General features: G+C 33.5%; 1 protein-coding gene across 3 annotated transcripts; it reads right to left on the bottom strand.

The window, feature by feature from the left end:
• Positions 214–21,088, bottom strand: LOC18589341 (U3 small nucleolar RNA-associated protein 25). Of its 3 annotated transcripts, none has more exons than XM_018127779.1 (25): positions 20,886–21,088; positions 20,561–20,671; positions 20,124–20,256; positions 18,970–19,043; positions 17,604–17,757; positions 16,893–17,037; positions 15,835–15,958; positions 14,454–14,554; positions 14,223–14,354; positions 13,478–13,558; positions 11,719–11,903; positions 11,412–11,484; positions 9,712–9,771; positions 9,552–9,590; positions 9,357–9,445; positions 9,191–9,255; positions 8,657–8,703; positions 6,267–6,326; positions 3,891–3,962; positions 1,978–2,007; positions 1,791–1,885; positions 1,551–1,656; positions 1,309–1,371; positions 1,146–1,217; positions 214–672 (listed from the first exon to the last, which is right to left on the bottom strand). In XM_018127779.1, exons 1-25 carry the CDS (start codon positions 20,911–20,913, stop codon positions 598–600), a joined length of 2,214 nt encoding a protein of 737 aa, XP_017983268.1. In that variant the 5' UTR covers positions 20,914–21,088; the 3' UTR covers positions 214–597. The 3 variants fall into 3 exon arrangements, with proteins under 3 accessions (XP_017983268.1, XP_007014328.1, XP_017983269.1); XM_007014266.2 differs by having other exon boundaries at positions 20,561–20,668; XM_018127780.1 differs by having other exon boundaries at positions 20,561–20,668; positions 20,889–21,088.

Genomic DNA, 21,136 nt, shown 5'->3' with positions numbered 1-21,136 from the left:
TGTACATTTTTTGGACGTTTCATAGGCGTACTATTTTGCAGTTAATATTCTACTTTGGTTTCCTAATGTTTGCACTTAAATATCAAGACAACACAATTATACATAATTAAAATTCTAATCTGCTAATTGGTAATTCAGTTGCACTATAATATTAATAGTTTATATGTGTAAAGATATTGCTCCGTTTTACATTTAGTTTTGCTACTTACTATATAAAACTGACAACCAAATAGAATGCATTCCATCATACAAGTTACATTACATCCTTTTAGTTATACATTGAGAAAACTCATGGGAAAAACAGCATTGTGGAGGCAAGAGTTCAATTTTCTATATACCAAGGAAGATGTTCAACAAGACTACAACAATCAAACCAGATTTCCAATCACCTGCTGAGGCCTAAAAAACAACTAATCTATGGTGGCTTTGCCTTTTAACAATAACAACTAACGGTTTCTATAAGCATATGATGATATTGCTAATTTTTGTTAGCAATCCTCATACAACCTCATGACAGTCATTGTTCCCTGTGGGAAGTTGCTTTCCATCATTCTTCCCTGGCCACCAGCTATGATCTCCTGGGAAGAAAATTGAGTTTCAGCAGAAAACAAAGACCCCCTTCTCTGATTTGATCATTCTTTTTGCCGGAGCAGATCCAACGATTCTCTCAAGCTAGCAAGGCAGAAGTCAGAAGAAAGCAAATACTCATGTCAGCAGACAAAATATTACATAGGAAAAGAAACTCGGACAATTCAAGAATACTGTAGTACAGAGATTCACGCATGTCAATGATGATCAGGGAAAAAATAACCAAATATGCATGCTTTCAGTTTTCAGCCTAATCTTTCTTAATTACTTTCCAATCTTTTGCTCAGTTTCTGCTGCAATATTAAGCTTAATTAAAGGTCAGAGCAGATTTGCTGTTTCAACCACCTCAAAACATCTTCGACAAAAACTAAAACAATACTATCACAGCAAATACTGCTGCTTTTTACCAAGGTGAAGGCTAGAAGGCCCCTACACAATTATCACCCTCCAATACTATCATCACAACTCTATCCACTGCCATCCAGCAATGGAGGAGATACGCTGGGATGCTTGGATTGCATATGACTAACCTACGTAACAAGATCGTAAGACATTACCCGTAGCTTATCAAACAGAGAAAATAATATGGTGCATGCCATGTCATCTGACCCTTCAAGCATATTGACAATCTGGAATAAAAGAGGCATGTGCTAATTAGATTTAGAAAGAAAGCTGAGCAACAGAGAAAAGGGTAATCAAGTTTATGGTAATCACACTCACCTCAGGGTAAAACTCCTTCCTCTCTGGCAGAGAATAGATAATCAAATTTCGAATACCACGAATCTAGGCACCAGGAAAATTAAGAGGCATTAACACCATTTATCGACACAACTCATTTTACTTTTCATATTCATTCAAATCACAATTTACAAGATGTCACAAAAATAAAAGCCAGTGTAGGGTGTCTAAATAAGGAAATGCCATTGTGCTATGAATACAGAGACAAAAGCAGTTTAAAGAACCTTATATCTGCGATAAAAATGAATTCTCTCAGTGTAAAGCATGATCTTTCGCTTCCCTTCAAAAAACCAAACTCGTGCGCGAGATATATCTCTCTGATCTGTGTAACTAAAAAAAAGAAAAAACTTATGACTAACCAATAAGGGAAAGTAAAGTTTTAAAACAAAGACAGAAGGCTACCAGCATGCAGCATAAAATGAACTGATAACACACAGAACGAAAGTAGAAATATAGTATCTTACTCCCCGAGCAAACAGAATGATGCATTCTGAGACTTCAAGAAATTTCGAAGTCGAACAAATTCAAAGTAAGAACTCGCAAATAGCATAATCCCACCCTATAAAAGAGCTCAATGAATGAAAAATATAGTAAGACTTTGAACTTAATAGAACTACAGCATTTTTTCAAAGAAGGCTTAAGCACAAGTACCTGTTCAGAATCTTTTATCTTAGGAAACACCTGGATCAGGAAAATCATCAATGTATAAGTTGATATTTGACAAAGATAAGATAAAAGCAAGTTGTATTCTTCAACAGCAAGCCCAATCCTTCTCGGTGCCTTTTCATTGAGGTGAATATGTATTTACATAGGCACCTCCAAACTGAAAGAGAAAACTACAACAAGCTCGTAGGGTGCTTATCCAATAGGGAGTTTACAATATGATTCTCTGTGGATGAGTTTCTAACAAATCCCATACAAATTTCAAAGAGCATATAGGATCCCCCAACCCAGTATTCGCTCACCCATAGGATGGAGCCAAAAGCATATTTGTCCCAATAAACACAACACACTCCAAAATATACAATTCATGCTATGCAGAACTTACACAAAACACTACTAATCTATTCAGGACATAAGTATGAGAGACTGAACAAAACTTAACCTAATTTTATTAACAAGGAAATGTAGAAAAGGAAAATAAAATATCTTCCTCCAGTTTTTATTCCATGGATGCTCAGAGAATGTGCAGTCTCCTACATGATAATTAGAGGTATCCATCTCCCAAGCAGGACTTTTGCACCCTTTAACGAAAAAAGCCTTTGCCAACACCTAGTTGGGCCGAATAAAAGTAGAAGTTGGGCTGGGCTTGGAATTCCAAATCCAAGCTTGCCCATAACCCAGACGATTATATGTCTTATTTATTAGAATATTTAAAATGTAAGTATAAAATAAGTAACATCACTTCCTAGTATGTATAATGAAAAACATTTAGAGAAACACAAACTCAATTATCCAGTCTGGGCTTCGGCCTTTAACTTTGTCCAGGCCCAATCCTAGGATTTTATTAAGCTTAACTTATTTTGTCCAGGTCTGGCCCAATATATCAGAAAGAGATGTCCAAGCCCACCCAAATTGTTGTGGAAGACTTGCAGGCTTACGTGGTCTGCCCAGCCCTGGACACCTCTAATGATGCATCCCTACATCCTATCCTACACTTTTAAGTAAATACACTATGCAAAAATCAATATGGTCTTCTTCAAAGTTTGCTGCAACTATATAATTAGATCAAGGAAGCATTCCTATTCAATTTCTTAGGCTCCATTTGGTTGATGCTTTTGCTTTTTGCTTTTTCAGCAAAAAATGATTAGAAAGGAAAAAGCAAAAAACAAAAAATGAATAGTAGAAAACAAAAGACAAATAACAAAAGGATCAATCAAATGGAGCCTTAGTGTCTAGTTAAATGCATGCAGGCACATCTCAAAGATAAGAAGTTGAGGTGCCCGTGTAGTTGAGCTTCCAAAAAATTAGCATCCTAACAACCAATAATCATGTGTATAAGGTAAAACAATAAAATATTAGCTTTCTTCTGGTATTGTCAGAACAATTCTGCTTCTTGATAAATAACAACTAAATGGATTATATACATCTGTTCCAATGCATATATACCTCTCTAAAATTACTTCACACATTTCTATCCTGTGGATAAGAAACACTATGATGTCATTATTAGAGTTGGTGAAGGAAGTGAAGGAAGATCTTTCTTACATTTGCACCCTATTACTGAACCGAGTTACTGTAAATTGCCATAGCCTGGCAACATAAACTTTAGGATTTCTGCTTCAAAATATTGTTATGTTTTTTACTAGGAACATGGACTCCAATATTTTCCTAATGAGAAAGGAGATAAAATAAGATCTCATTGTTTAATGTTTTGATCATGCAAAAAATCATTATTTAAATTCTATTTTCATGATTTCTTTGTTGTTGGAGTGTTACTTTTACCAAAAGAAGCTGCAAGACCCTCCTATGACTAGGCACCATTAATGAGTGCAATCTAATATTTGCAGGTTTTCCAAAAGAAGACACATTGAAACAACAAAATAACTTTGGAGAGAATGAACCTTCTTAGCAAAATATTCAAGACGAGCATCATCAACCTCAGCTATTGAGTCTGCATCAAATCTTTCATATATCTGTCGAAGTCAAAGAGCACAAAAATATCAGGATAACCTAAAATTAATGCCTACCTCTCAAGGAAACATAAGTGACATAGATGAGCTAAATTCACATATCAGGCGATAAGAAGACAATTACAAACAACAATATCTGACCTACAATTACAATAAGGGAAATTGTTTATTATTCACATTACATGGGGAAAGAAAAAGAGTAAAAGGACATTTTTGCAACTTGGCAGTGCTTGATTTAATAACCAAACAGCTCCAAAGATCCATATGTGGGAGATGTAAAATCTGAATAAAGTAGTATCAGTCCAGTCTTGTTTCTTATGATGGAAATAAAATTAAAAAATGAAATAGAAATAGGGGATGAGAAACTCCCAATTGGAGAACTAGGAGAATTATGGAAGAACAAACCTAAACATTTTGGTTAACAACAAATGGGATCCTTTTTTAAATCCTAGGTTCTAACCTAAACAAGAAGAGGTGTCAAAAGGGTTCAAAGTGGCACCTCTTCTAAGTGTGAGGCAGACAACACAGTCTTTCATGTTGATCAATCATATTAGAAGTCTGACATCTGCTAGCTTAATCTTGCCATCTTTAAGGCATGTAGCTCAAGATTTACAAGATTGTGGTACGTTTTTGTTTGCAGCATGGACACAAGGGCATGTATGAACCAACATGCAATACAAGGGGTAAGCTTTGTTGTGTCACTATATGGGTTATGGTACTCATGGTAACATCCCCCACTCAGGATATTTGGTAGATTTTGATACGGAAACAAATAATTCTTATACTTGCACACAAATTTTAGAGTAATAAAAAGATAAAAAAAAGAATTGGATAACAAGCCCTTATTTAATAATATTGCTTAAACCTAATTGATTGAGATGCATTTCCAGTACCGAAAGAGTATAAGTTTTCTAGCCACAAGGAACAAACAACAAGAGAAGGCTTTAAATGCTTTATAAGAATATAAGAAATAACATCTATGTTATTTGCTTCCAATGACCAGTTGTAAGTTACTGTTCTACTCTCATTCATGGAATATTCAAAGCCAAAAAAATCTGATTGCAAATTTAAATAATATTAAATTTAATTCTTAATTCAAAATTAAAGACAACATTATCAATCACTTATCCTATTAGTTCATTGAAAACAAGTGGGTGGGTGGCAATTGAAGGGTGCAAGAGTGCAACAGCAATACTGCTTTCTGTCCTGCTCCAACAGCCATTTTTGGTTCATTTTGTGTGTCTCCAGTACACCATGATCAACCATCCAGATTAGACAAGTCTGTAATAAGACTCATGCATTCTGGAATGGGCAAGTTGAGAATAATGCTTATGTAGCTTTTGGAGGAAATTGGTGAAGTTTACTGGCTTTAGCAAGGTAGAAAATGCTTGTTTGTCACAGGGTGTACTGAATCAGAATCAATTTCCTGAATTTCATTGTCCAAAGACAAAGCCCCAAGCACAAACCTAGTACCCAGTAAATTAGTTTTCTTTGGAAGTATTACTTCAATCCCTTTGACCAAAATACCCACTATAAACTAGCATTTTATTTCTTTGACCAAAATACCCTCACGACGAGTCAACTTGGGTCAGGCCAGCCTCTAAAACAGGTTGTGCCACGTAGGCCCATTTGTGGGGGTACCATGCTGGTATGATGTCCCCTGGGACATGCATCCCGACACAACTCTATCTGCATCTTGCCCATTGTCATCTAATATATTAGGTTGTGGGCCACCTGACCTATGTCATACCTTCAACAAAACTCCTAGGGTAATATAAAAATGACAGCAACATAACTAATTAACTATAGGGTGCAGGATTTGCAAAAATTACATTGTCATGTACATGAAAATAACCTAAATAATACAAGTATACAGGTTCTTCAAAGGCTGTATCCTTCCCTTTGCAATTACATTCTTGCCTTAAAGGCTATCACCAAAATGATGTTTATTTACTATCACTCCTAAAAGTTTTACCCTCTTTTCCTGTTATTTAATCGCTAAATATACTCACCAAAGGTAAAATCAGTTAAAAGAAAATAAAAAAAATGAATAATAGTATACAACAAAAATAAAAAATTCTTCTCTTATCAACTAATATAACATAGCAACTGCATGTGGCGTATCCTAGTACATGCATCAAATGAGGACATAAATGAGTAGTATATTAAAATCTCAATTTACATTTTGCTTGGAAGGTCAACATCCATTGAGGACATTGCCCAAGAAAGTATGTTAATGGCATCTGAACAAGGCAGAGCATAAGAAAATGTGTGATCTAATAAAAATGCAAATCTAGCCAGGCTTACCTGCCGCGCTTGGGATAAAACTTTAGGAAGAACACCATTATGCTCACGCACTGACTTCACCTGTAGAGACAAGTAATTAACTATTACTTCGTAGCATTTCTTTTTCCTTTTTCATTTTTGTTTGCTAAATGGTTCTAAAGCTAGAGCTTATAGATTAGAGCCCCAATAGTGGGTTTTCTATTTCCAACAAAGTTTAAGAAACTGCAATTACTTTCAAGTTCTTTATCTTTTCCCCCATTTAAAGGTCATAGCAACAATATGCAAAAGCCTTGTGCACACACATTCTAATCAGTTGGCCAACTAAAGGGTTAAAAGAATGTTTAGAAAGGAGGGTATGTAGAATAGCTAGGTAAACTGATGAGCAAAGTTCTACTCTTTAATCATCTCATGCATTCTCTCTCTCCCTATCAAATAAAACAAACAAAACAAAAGTTTGCTGATAACTCTATGATATAAGAGTTATTTGAGCTTAATTTTGATAGTAATTTAGCCTAATTCTCGTAGTAATGTATAAAAATTAGTAGATTTTATTTAATTATTTTAAATTAGTTATTTTAGGTGAGTCAATCTAATCTTAGTTAATTTTATGCTTAATTTGGTGTTAATGTGACTAAGATAGATTGTTATTAATTTATTTGTGTTTTTGTAAGTGTTTGATGAAAGAAGAATTTTAATGGAAAAAGGAGAACAATTTCAAGGTACAGACTTCTAATGCACTTGTTTCAATATTTTAGCCATAACTCTCTCTACAGAGCTCCAAATGAAGTGATTCTTCGATCATTGGAAAGATAAGAGAAAAAGCTACAACTTTCACGTTTACCACTTCACCCAATTCGGCTTGTAAGATGGTCAAAAATCTTGTCGAAGTTGACATACTGTAGCAGTCCTAGAGCAATTACAATTTCTATTAATTAATTGGGTAAAGTTGCAACTCAGGTAGCCCGGTGAGGAAATTCCAACTAAAATTGACTTCTTTCTCTAACCAACTTAGCCTAACTTCAAAGCCTATAAAAACAACCTTTCGGGGAACTTAAAAAGAACGAAGAAACACCAGATTAACAACTGAGAGTCAAGCCACAGAGTCATTGAAGTTAAGAAAAATTTACAAGATTCAAGGAGATTTGGAGATCAAGAATACAATTCTTGAGTTTTTTTATATTTTTTTTTTATTCTCTTATTTTCTTGGTTTTGTTTTTAATATTTAAATTTTATTGGATAATAATATGCGACTTGATAAATTGTTAATCTAAGATTATAATTAAACTCAATATGTAGTCTTAATTATTTACCTCTTTTTTACTTATGTTTGATAGATTTAAGTTGTTTATTTTATTCTGTTCTTAATGCTTCTAGTTGACTGACCACCAATTAGATTGAATTGAAAACCTAAGTTAAACCTTGACGAAAGAGATTTAAGTAGACCTTGAATAGAATAGCGTATGATCGAATACACTTGGTTCATTAGGTGATTTGATTTTCATATAGATTAGACATACACCTATAAACTATATGTAACCAGGATTAGAGCACAAATTTAATGAATCTTTCTTCAATTTAATTTGCATAAACATATAATAAATTAATTAGGAGAGGTATTTTTATGAGAAACTCGACAGTGACTTGTAAATAATTTAAGACTCTAGGTTAACAACTTAATCCATTAAATTGAGTTAAGAAAGCGAAACAATAATCAAATGAAGTATTGAGGGATATCATAATCTTAGGTCTAGTAGCCAAGTGAGTTTTATTTACTATTTAATTGTAGTTTCAGTTTATTAGTTTTAATTTTTCTTTTCTATTTTAATTGTTTGGATAAAATTAAGGTGTTATAATTTTAGTAGTTAATAGTAAGAATTAAACAATTCTTTGTAAGAACGATACTCTACTTCATTTCTATATTACTTGTTAACTACACATCCACTATGAGAAATCAACAACATTTGCTTTCCTATTCTTTGCTCTGTAACCATTCAAACAAAGATATAATTCTTATTTCTTAAGGCTTGCAGAGACATAGAAATGCCTATGCAACAAAGTGTAGAAATACTTTAATGCTACGTTTGGGAACATGCATTAGAGAGAGTGGATTTGGATTTGGCTTGTTATATATATTGTGAGGATGAAATGCACACACTACATAAAAACTAGTTAAGATTCAATATATACATATAGGTAGGAGAAGATGGATTTAAAATTCACAAATTTACCACTAAATGAAGATGCAACAATTCCATGAATTAGAAATAATCCTGAAAGTCAAGTTTACATGAGTTTTATTACACAATTTATATTATAATCCAAATTCTCAAATTTCCAAAAGCAACCCAAACAATATTTCCCTCTGAGTAATGTGAGATATATAGAAAAAGAACAAAACGAGATGGTCATACCTTTCCTTGATAGTTAACACACTGGTGATTGAAAAGAGCATTCATGTCTGGAATAAGAATGTGTCGAAGAGATTAGCAATATTTGTGCAATAGCCATATGCATCAAGAGACACTCAAGGGGCTTATTTTTCATTTTAAATTTTTACACACATCACTGATGTACTTAACCACACAAAATTAATTACAAAAGCATAGGCACAATAACATGAAGGTATATGATTTTAAAAATTCTTAATTCAAGTCTAGCCTAATACATGACAGACTGATACCTTTGTGAAAGATTAGTATTAGTAAAAGTCATTCTGGAATTCCAAAAATGATAAAAAACTATGCCTGCATGACTGAAATTAAATTCTTGGATCAGGCAAGCTACTAGGCTACAAGCTTTCTACACTCAGTTACACAGCTCAACAGGGGAGTAAAGAAAGAAGATGGGAGAAGGTAAATGCACTGGAGCTGACAAATGCTAGCTTTGCACTGTAGCAAGTAATTACAAACATAGGCATAGTTCATCAAAAGCAGAAACTCCATTACCTGGATTTAAATAATAACCTAAAATAATCGTCTGCCGATAAAATCTGGCAAATCCATCCAAATACCTAAAGAAGAAAACAACTTATAGGAGTCAAATTATTTCCATATAGAAAGAGGAAAAAAAGAAGATAGAAAATATCAACTTGAGAAATTTCTTGAAACATGCCACTGTCTAATGCGCATAACATTAGTTCCATGCTGCTTGGATGGTATATGGTTCAGACGCTCAACAACAGAAGTCAGAAAACTCCAATTCTAGATTTCATTCATTAAGAAAGGGGGGAAAAGTTAGGCATTCTACTCAATATAATAAAAAGGAAAAAAAAGGACCCAAAAAGATAAATTTGATCATGCAAAGTACCTGTAATGATATTACATCCGCATGATCAATAATAACAACCTGTTCATACAATAAAACATGCTCATTTTCTCGTCGTTTAAGTTCAATAAAAAATAGGGATGCACCCCTAAATGAAGAAATGCACACTCCAAAAAGTAGATTACTATGCACGAAAAACTACCTCTATAGAAGACAAATAGTCAGTGTCTGATTCCTTATTTTTTGCTGCCTTCCCAAATTTCTAGCAAAAATTAAATGTCATCAACTGAGTGTTTTAAAATGATATGCATTTATGCATGCAATGGTCGATGTGCTTCAAATCAAACTGAAAAATGAATAGTATGAGGAAAGCAACATTGAGGCGTTTAGATCAATAAATATAACATTACATATCTAAAAAGAGATGATACAGTAATATAAATTTTACAGGAAACACTGCAGCTTTCTCTTACTTTAAGTTCATTCGCTTTTATTCTAGTTTTGTATCTTGATTATGTTGGGTGACTTAGTGAATGTAAATGAGAAAATATATACTATATGTAATTTCCCTCTATGTCAAAGTAGGTTGCCTGACTTGACAATGTCAAATTTTGAACAAGTGATGTTAACTATTAACCAAGACAAATTATTTGTGGTTAAATTGGCCATAGCAACAGTTGCTAGCTAACTCAGCTAGCAACATCCATAGGTGGTTGTCCTGCATAAATTCTCATCTTCACTAGGGATTGGGGTAATGGGATGGGAGAGGGCTACCTTCCATTGTATAGCCCACTTATTAAAAAAAACAGAAAAGGCCGTAGTTATGGTCAAGTTTTAGACTGTGCAAGGTTCTTAACAATCTGTAGAAGAGCTCTTTCCAATATTGAATTAAAGGGAAGAACAGTAGAAAACAAAAGAACCCATCTCCCACCCCCCCTCCCTCTCTCTCTCTCTTTTTCCTAGATCATAATTTATAAATATGAATGTATTTACAAAGCGGCAAATGCCTTGGACTAAGAAGAGTTTTTCATAGGCCAACTCATATTAACAAAGACCAATGTCTCAGAAATGGAAGGTGATTGTGTTTTATTCATGGTTTATGATCAACAGAAAAGCCTTGGTTCACAATCTGGATAGAAAATCAACTTATTGAATTAAACATAATCAACACCTTGAGATAACTGTACAACAATAACAACAAACTAAGCCTTTTCCTACATGTCAGATAGCAATCATGCTCACTAAAAATTTGGTCCTTGAGATAATTGAAACTAAGAGAGGGGGGGGGGGGGGGGAGGGGGAAGGAAGAGGAGCAACATGTATCTTGAACTTCTTCAAAAGCTGGGAGATAAGTCTAGGCTGAATATGATTGATATTCCTCACTGTTGATCCTTCACATCCTCTTTGTGATATGATACAAGTAGTTAGCCGATAAAACTAAGATTGTTTCATAACATAGACCTTAGTAACATATAAAAAGCTTGAATTTCATATAAAATTTATCAAACTGTCTTCCTGATGTAACTTGGATAGAAAAGAATCTAGAGCCAGTAAAATAAAAGACCACTTCTTGCAGTTGTTATTTCATATTCTTCTTCCTCTTCCTCTTGCTATTTCATTTTTCTTTCTATATCTGTAAGCATAGACTACACTTTTTCTGCCAGATAACTTAAGGTTAGTGAGTTGGTGTCATGCATCAAGTCATACATTTAATTTCATCAATTGAAAATAAAGTATCTGGTGAGAGTCTTATACAATAATTGCAAGCAGACAATATTATTGTTTCTTCAATATTTGCTTTGTACAGTAACCTGAGGAGTGAAGAGAACTATATTTATATTTTACACGAGTCTAATCAGAATACAAAGGCTCAACAAAGTTTAAAGAAGGCTTAATGCTTACTGTCATTAATTCTAGAGGAGAAGCAACAATAATGTCTGAGGAATAGAAATCACCATATAACTTTATGGTCTTCCTGCAGGGAGATAAAATATTAAAAAAAAATAATGAGATTAGAGGACACCAATAATAATAATAATAATAATAGTAATATTAACATTAAAACTGCTTAGCAAGTCTGGGAGAAAAGATTAAAATAGAAGTTAACTTGATAAAATCCATAACTAAATATAATAATCAGATAGTTTCTAAAAAATATACAAGAAAACTTCTTAATCTTGTGGACCACTGGTCATTCATAGTACTTTACCTAGTAAATTTAATGCCTATCATGAAGTCATCCCTTGTGTCGCCCTTAAAAAGTGATTGATGATCAGAAGGTTTGGAAGGCTTCTGAGGCTTAGCATTCTTTGATTGCTCCTCCATTTCCTCATCACCTTCAACCTCTTCTGATCCAAAGTCTTGATAGAAACGGTCAATGTGCTCCACATTAACCTGGAAAGAATAAATATTATAAATATGGACAATAAAACCTTCAAAAACTCTCCTTTATTTAATTAACAACCAAATTAAACAGCGACTTTTATATGCAAGAACTGATTGCAAACATTAATAAAGTATGAATCACCAAAGTACTCATACAGATATTTACAGAAAACAGGCTTGCAAGACCAGTTATAAAATAATGAGTGCCTGCATTGTTGCTGAAGAAGAGTAGGTCATAAGTTTCACTTAATAGTACTAAGTTTGGTTGTTGCTTTAATAGGATATAATGTACTTATTAATAAAACCAAATTCACAAATAGGTGTACAAAAGCTATGTGAAGCATATCTAAGTAAAGAAACCATACATATTTTAAGTACATTTTGAATTTCTTTACACAAGGAGAAAGAGAAGGGCGGTGCTCCTTGTAAAAAAATCGTTTCCATTGCTTGACAAACTATAACATAAGAGGGATGAGCAAGCAAGTGATTAAGCTTAATCACGCATTCTAGATTTCTTTTCTGGGTAAAATACCCCTACCTCCCTATGTTTTGCCCATAATTACACGTGGGTCCATTAGTATTCGAAATAGACAATGTCTGCCCAAATATGTAAACAGCATTAACGGCAAACATGAAATGTCTAAAATGCCCATTGCATAAAAAATATGAACAGTATTGTGTCAATAGCTCTTCGGGGAATTTTATCAAACACCTTCAAATCTCACAACTAAAAAATGTCGAGTTCTCACAACAAGCTTTGAAACTCAAAACTTAGATCAAACATGGGTTTGAGGTTTCTAAACCCATAAACAAATAAGTAAAATCAACTCAACAACTCAACCTTCATTTTCTCTTCCCACCTTTCAACCTCACTTTGAATCACCCACCAAAAATCCAAACATGGGTTTATAGTTTCTCTTCACAAGTTGATTTTGAGTCGCAGTGCCAAATATCAACAACAAATCTGGAGCATTTCAGCAATGAAATTTGGATTTAGAGAGAGTTTTAGCTACTGGTTGGTTTAGAGATGAAGGAAGGGCAAAATTGTCCTAAAAATGCTGCCACTTCATTAAAGTAATGAAAACACTAACGGCTGACTAACGACAAGATTTATGTGTCCAACGAAAGATATTCTTTTGGGACAGACTGTCTATTTCAAATACTAATGGACCCAAGTGGAATTATAGGCAAAACTTAGGGAGATAGGTGTATTTTACGCTTCTTCTTTTTTTTTCTGACAAGAGAATTTTGGAATATTTAAGTCTGAAAGAAAGGTTCAAAACTTGGAATTTAAATGGTAATTCATCCCATAAAATATCTGACACTTATGTCTTAATTATACCAAGGCAAACCACCAGGTTTTATTGGCTTAAAACTTATCACAGGAGACAGATCTTGACTTCTAGAGACTTATCAAGGGAGATAAATCAGCTAAATCAATGCATGCAAATCAAGTTGTCAGTTAAAGCAAAGTGTAACGAGCTAGTTCTGGCTCTACTAATTCATATTACATAGATATTCAGAGGATCTCTATACTGTCAATAAAGAATGACTTGCAAAGAGCTAATCCAAGAAATAAGTACCTTTGAAGTTGCAGGGGTTAGTTTTATTAACCTCTCAATGACACGAAGTGCAGTGCTTCTCAGTGGCAATAAAATCAGAACCTGCATCATTAAATAAACAAATCTGACAGATTAAGCACAACCAAGTGTTTTGTTGAGCAGAAACAGATTAGATGATATTGAAGACAAATTTTGAAAAGTTCTGTCAGGCAGGCTCCTGCAGAACAAAATCACAGCCATGTAAACAGTGTCGCATTTCACATGCTAGTCATGTAAAACATAAATCATCACAGAAAACAGTTCCAAAAAACAAAAAGGAGCGTGTCAACTATTGGTCCAGAGAACATAAAACACATTAAATATCAGGAATTATGCTGGTTAGCCATTGATTAAGATTAATTATTTAGAAAACTATGATCCAAATCAACAAAACTAGTTTTGGTCTCTGCATTTTTTGGAGGTTAATTTTATTTCCACAATTTCAGATTGACTTTCTTCCCATGAGTTGCACAGCCACTTAGTCTTAATTTATTATAATAAGCAGTTGCCAAGGTCTAAGATGAATGTTAGTCAGCCTCACATGGGATAAATTTGGAATGAGTTTCCCTTTCTCCAGAACTTATGTTCTGGTATACATATATGCCCAATGTCATGCTTAGGATAAATAGATAAACATCTTGCAAGACCTTATCAATCATATGCTGGCCAATTTGCCAATTTTTTGACAAAAAAATTTTATCTTCATCAATCAGATGCTGGCCAATACCTTAGGACGAGTAAACCCTTGATCAAGGAAACTATCACCTGGAAGTATCTCCTCCTTTGTACTCTCTTGATGCTTGCTGATTTTTCCATCATTCTTTCTCACAAGATCTCTAGTTCTGAAAATGTGATTGAGCTGCATGATATATTATTTTATCATTGCAAACTTACTCAAAAATCTAACATAAAGCGTAAAAGAAATCACACAGCAGCAAAGGGCAAGACAAGTACACACAGAATGCATAATATAGGCATCCATGATATTTGAGTCTTCTTCGAGGCCCTTGTGATAGAAAGGTTTCTTCTCACAGTGCAATATATCGCGATAACTGTCGCCTGAGGACAACCAGTCACAGTATCACTCACATAACCAAAACATAAATACCAGATGCACCTTAAAATCAAACAAAAATATGTAATTAATCAATACCAAACGACACACAACTTTTTCTGATTGAAACTAAGACTCAACAACATTAAGGACAAATTAATAAAAGTATAAATGCACAAAAACTAGTCGTACAATATACCAGAACAGTAAAGTAAATTTTGAATAAAATCAAGCAACCGTCTCCAAAGATGAAATGCTTATTTTTTTTTTTTAACTTTAATAATGGTACATCATGTAAAAAATCTGTAATACAGCAGATTACCTTGGCTATTAGGTGATAAATTACTTCTTTTGAGACCAAAATGTTAAATATCTATATCAATGGAAATATTGCGACCTCCAAAATGTGGGCATACCGAAATATATATCAACAAATATAAAAATAGCAATATTAATCAGGGAAAAGATGACAGATATTCATAGTAAAGGTTGGAAATTCAAATCAAACATTGGGATATATTTATTCATATATTTATGCACGTTTTACTATTTGTAAAGTATGATATAAAGTTCTGCCTAATAACATTATCATTTTCATTATCATTACACCACCCTTCTCACCTAAAGTCAAATTTAAACTTGCATAACTATTTGCATTTTCCAAGGTCATTGGTCATGCATAAATCATCTATATACCCAATAACAACAGTATGAGAATCAATCCTGCTCAACTAAAAGTAAATGAAACCAAAATTTGCTAAAATTTACTTGGATGGTTTGCAAGAAAACAGGTTGCCCTCTATTGATGTGTATACTCCTAATCTCTAACAATAGGATAAGTGGATTTGATAACATATTGTCTCTTCAGAGACAATTAAGCTTAAATACAGTTAAGTAAGGCTTCACGTGAGAGGGGCCAACATTTGCTACTTTAGGCTTCACACCTTAAAAAGGGTTATCATTCACAATAGGAGAAAAATTACAATAATCAAAGCAACAAAGCAGCAAGAGCTCTATAATTTAAATGTCTACATGCTACTACGATATGTGTCAAAGATTATTGAAAACTTGATCCCCAAGTATAACTATTATCATAACACCATTTTTTCAATAAGACATATGTGGTCAAGAACAAATCTCACTCATAATAGATGCATGTTGAAGAATGAAGACTACAAAGAAGAGTTACTAAAAAAATCCAAATAAGAACAGTAACAAGTAATACTGCTGATTCTCTCAGCTATTAAATCAATTAGCAATGGACGACCATATGAAGAGGACTTACAAAGAGAGAAGAACCATCTCAGCCTAGACGAATGGAAGTCATTTCCTCCAGATGTCTTGTAGACATCCAACCAGTGTTTATACAACTTTTGCTTGAGACCATAATTGGAATTCATGTCAGCATCCTGCAAAATAAATGTTGAAATAGATTAAAACAAAAGGTGAAAATGCAGAATCAAATTCTTTAATCATACAGCATGCTCTAAGATGTACTTCAAAAAAAAGAAAAAATGGAAAAAAAATGAGTATATTCTACTTTAGATAGGATTCAGCTTTGACCCAGAACATTGCCTCTAGTAGCTGAAGCAACCTAATAATTAGCAGGACTAGAAGAACAAATTTTGCATCTTCCTTCTATGAGCTGCTGGAATAAACCTTCAGCATGAAGCAGCCAAGGAGAAAGGGCTGCTTTTATGGGTTCAAAGAACAACATTTTGTCTAATGAGTTTAGGATTCACTGCTCAAGGTCTCATCACTGACATCCTCTTATCTCCAAAATGTAAACAGAACAAAGACAATTACTGTAATAAACAGTAAGATTCAAATTACTATAGTAGTCACTTTAAAGTAATATTCAATGCCTTTCATCCCAAGCATGATAGATGCAGTCCTATATTTGAACTGAAACAGGAACAAAACCAATTTAAAATTTCAGCATGAAACTACATCAACATCCAGCAGCATCTCAGAACCCAGTCTACAGAAAATCATGCTCTTTTCTTCTTGCTTCTTTTTCCTTCTTGTCTTTCAAAATTTTAAAGCCATAAAAAGCAGTCTATACCCCAACTTCATTACAGAGTTCCTAATGCAAAGAAGTCTTCCTAAAATAAGCCAAGTAATCTACGAAAAACAAGGCAAATTAAAGGCGGGACCAGCAGAGACAACACACGCTAACCTGTGGGCCTCAAATCAAGAAAGCTCAGATATTAAACTTAAGTATAGGGAGGGTAGATGAAACTGCCACAACTTAATAATAACCAATCATGGTAAGCAGATTATTCTGCTAGATGGTTGGTTAAACAATATTAGAAAGCAAAAAGTTATATCAACCAGACATACCTTTAGAAAACACTCTCCTGTTCCTACCCACTTGCAATTCGATACGTCAGCAGCAGACACCTCCCATGTATACTTCCATTTCTTCTTTGACAAATCTTCAGCCTCCGTTTTTGACAAGTTGTACTCAACATGTTTACTAAATGAACTGCAAAAAGAAATGATACACAAACTTCAAAATGACAACCCCATAAATAATCACAAATGATGGCATGCCAAACATCATTATAAACTTCACATAAAGAGTCAAAACTCTCTATGCATTAATTTATAAAAGTCAAGAATATTGATTGCTCCAAAAATAAAAACTAATACTCATACAATCTGGAAAGCAAGCTTTTGAAAGTTCAAAAGGGTACTATATGTATTATATTGTGCTTCACATACTTAAACTAAATCCCTCTACAAATAAAATGCAAGTCATTTAGATGAAAATTGGTTACTAAGTGCATAGTTTATTCTACTCAATGAAAGGACCTTTTTCTCAAGTTAAACTTCTCACAACATACCACAAGCGTATTTTCACAGCAAGTCACAAGGTAACAGATAAAAGCACTGATCAAGCCTGAGTTAACAAGTCTACATATTTACTACTTTCCTTTAAGTCCTCTTGAAATTAAATTTAAGTGGTCAATTCTAATTCATACAACCAACAACTTTAAGAAGATAGAAACTACTTGAAATTACAAAAAATGTCACAGCATTCAATCAGACCTGGCGGCAACAGCTGATGGACCACAGACACTCAAGTCGTCATCTTGATCTGTGTCAGAGGCTTCCAAGTCATCTTCAGTTTCAGCATCTTCAGTCTGTTCTTCAGTACCAACCATGTCAGGTTCTTGCATTCTAAGTGAGTCATTATCAGTTTCTATGTAAGAAAAAGAAAAAAGAAAAAAGAAAAAAATGGGTCAGCAAGAAGAAACCTTTGTTTATTAAAATAAAAAAAATATGCATGTGTGTTTAAGAAAGAAAATCAATGAAAACGAAATGTATTAATTTGATGAGAAAGTATAGAAGATCTTTTGTAATACCAAGTTCCAACATAAAAATTTAAACCTTGTGATCTTTTTTATAGGCTAGAAATTGCATCCACGAAAAGACTCAAAGAGACTTCTGCCTCTAAACATGCACTCTAGCCATTTCATTGATCAGATCTTGTCCTTCAACCATTTATCTCTATCTCTTAGAACCCCTTACAAAAATATATGGCTCCAAAATATATCTTAAGGGCTTAAGCATTGATGTCCACTTAAACTACTGCACCATATTCCCTCCATGCAAAATTAAAGTGCTCATAATTTTGCAGACCACAATACAAATAAGGCACACCTAAGCCAACTATAATGCAAAGTAATTAATGATCAAATAACTGATGCAGTCAACTAATGCTGACAAATTGATCGATTCACTTGCACTTGGTGCTACTTAGAAGTCTTCTTATATGATTTTTACTATGGTATTTACAATGCGGTTCCCTTGTGAAGAACTTCCTGCAAAGATGATATCCAAGGCATCATGCCAGACTTGCAAACTTATAGCACTATAGTCATTCTTAATCTGATAAATACAGATAGTCTTCCATATATATTCATTCTTAGATCATCATTTGATATCGTTCACAAACTCTAGACTTCCCTTTGTTTCCTTTTTTTTCTTTTTAATAGGAGGCTACCGTATCAGTCAAATCTTCACAGATAATATTGATTTTTCTTTTGGCCAAGACCACCATTCCTATGAGATTGCTAATTTAACAAGTCTACCTTGGAAGCAGGAAGATGAAGGGTTTAGAAAGGGAATGGATCCCCACTCCTGCTTCCAACATGCCTCTATCCCTGAAACGATAGTGGGCATCACCTAAAGGAGCAAGGTAGCATGCACCTAAATTCTTATCATACATAGCCCAAAAATAATTGAACCAAAACCCAAAACAGCAGTCATAAAACCACCAAGCTAGCATGAAAGGTTGTTCAAAGTGTAAAAATTAGCAATACAGAAAGGGGCAGAACATACTTGCACTCAATTAGGTTAAAAACTATAGACTTATATTAATTGTATGAAGAAATAGTAAGATGTTTCTTACCCTCATCACTATTCTCCTGCTCTGATATGCTAAATGATTCAGTGCCATCAGTTTCATCATCTTCTGCAACTTGTCTTTGTTCATAACAGAATAATATAATAAACTATTAGGCTTCATTTCCTCACATGAATCATAAATTTCTTTTTTTTTTTTTCCTTTTCTTTACATATAATATGTGTGTTTGTGTGTATAAAAGAAAAAGATATTATCAACAAATTGTATATAGTCCACCAAGGGATGACTAAACAAATATATCCATAATCTATATAAAAGGAGCTTAAGGGATATGAAACTTTTTTGAGGAAAATACTTAAATCTCAGCTATGTCATTTTATTTGATTATAATTAAAATAACAGTAATCCTTACATAAAAAAGAACAATAATCTCTATCTAACCAAACGTGTATGTCATTTCATATACTTTGACTTACATATATTATATTCGTAACAAAATGATTTCGGGCTGCTAATTTTCACAAAAGAATTTTTTAGTTAGTGTTTAGGTATAGTTGAAATTTCATTGTGTCCTACAAAAACAAGTTATTCATAGATTCTTTACAATGTTTCAGTGTATTGCACTTTCATACTAACAAAATATAGTTAAAAAAGTTTGACGTAATTTCTCATTTTCATGTCAGTATGCATAAAATATATTATTTTATCGCATCACATTTAGTAAGAATAATTACCTCATATCGGATTTTCTACCAACCAAAATTTTCAAGTTCCAAGTGGTTGAAAGTTTATATCAATTAGTTGTATGGTTTTCAATTTTCTTAATTTAATGTAAACATTTTCCAAAGGAAGGGTTTAGTAAATGTTTGAATTTATTAATTTATTTGAGCTTTATGTTTCATAATTGACTGATTACATAATTTACATGCCAATTTCATGTGGGAGGAAAATCTAGTTTAGAAAAACAAAAAAAAAAATAAATAGAACAATCGTGCTCAACTATGTAATCAGTTTGATACAAAGACCAAGAAACATAACAATACTAAAATGCATCATGCAATTGGTATCAGTAATGCCTACAAAGGTCCAATTTAAAGTGAGCTTGCAGAAAGAAATAGATCATAAATAGCACGATAGTTTAAGAATCCAAAATCAACATGAACTCTCTGCTTAACTATAAAAGTGAACGACAAAAATACCTCCTTTGATAGGCATCAACAACAGATTTGTTACTTGACCTGAGTTTTGTCAACAACTTATCATACATTGTTGGCTCCTTATAACTCATTTCCTCATAAGCACCACCACTAGATTCTTCCCCAGATGATTCCGCTGAATTCATTAATTAAATGAAATTTAGAATATTAATTCCAATGAACAGGCTGGATGGTAAAAATCACTATTTTTCATCAACAGGGCATGAACTCGAGAGGCGAAAGTCCCTAAGTCTAAATATCAGATCAAAAATTCAGAAACTGATGCACCGTAATGATCAAACTGAAACTAAAAAACACGATTTTTGACAAGTAATTCTAATGAAAATTCTGTTATCAATCAATTTGAATACAAGAAATAGTCAAGGAAAGATAAAATTAAACAAAACTATGCATATAGAGGGGCCAAAAGTTCAACATGCCTGGCAAAGTAGGCGAGGAGCTACGAGTAACCTCATGTTTGACACGCTTTCTGTTTCTTGCCACTGCACTTCTCTCAAACTTATCCGTTGTCTTGTGCCTTTTCAATCCTACTTATAAAAGGAAAACACATATTTTTTTTTACAAAATAATAAAAGGAAGAAAATAGAACGATTCTTATAATGCAATGTAGCAGAACAAAATTATAACAGACATTCCCAAAATCTAGCAGCTCGTTTGCATTATTTAACTCCAGAAATATATTTTTTATATAAAAGGAAAAGAAGAATGAAAAGAGAAAGGGATAGCGAGGAAAGAAGAGAGTACCACGTTTTGCACCGAATTGTTTTCCCATGATAATGCTTTTAATAGTCGCTTTGGTTAGCTTTTCTCCTTCGGAGACTCGGACAAAGTTTCTCCAACTCAAAGCCACAGATAAACCCTACAGAGTTGGGGCTTTAGACTGGAGGGACGGAGGGTATTAAAGTCTATTTAGTGGTTTAAAAAAGAATTGAGCTGGACGCTCGACATGTGTTTGTCTGGGCCTAATTAGCCATTTAAGTAAATTTTTTTATTAT

Source organism: Theobroma cacao, chromosome 9, assembly GCF_000208745.1.
Source record: "Theobroma cacao cultivar B97-61/B2 chromosome 9, Criollo_cocoa_genome_V2, whole genome shotgun sequence".
NCBI lineage: Eukaryota > Viridiplantae > Streptophyta > Magnoliopsida > Malvales > Malvaceae > Theobroma > Theobroma cacao.
This window is presented reverse-complemented; position numbering and strand designations above follow the sequence as displayed.

Bases quoted from the DNA above. Each gene is read 5' to 3' on its own strand.
- LOC18589341 (XM_018127779.1), bottom strand. From the start codon at position 20,913: ATGGGAAAACAATTCGGTGCAAAACGTG. The intron at 15,959-16,892 runs GTATGTCTGGTT...TTTATTTTGCAG, and splicing joins CAGGAGAGTGTTTTCTAAAG to GATGCTGACATGAATTCCAA. The intron at 9,591-9,711 runs GTAGTTTTTCGT...TTGTATGAACAG, and splicing joins ACTATTTGTCTTCTATAGAG to GTTGTTATTATTGATCATGC.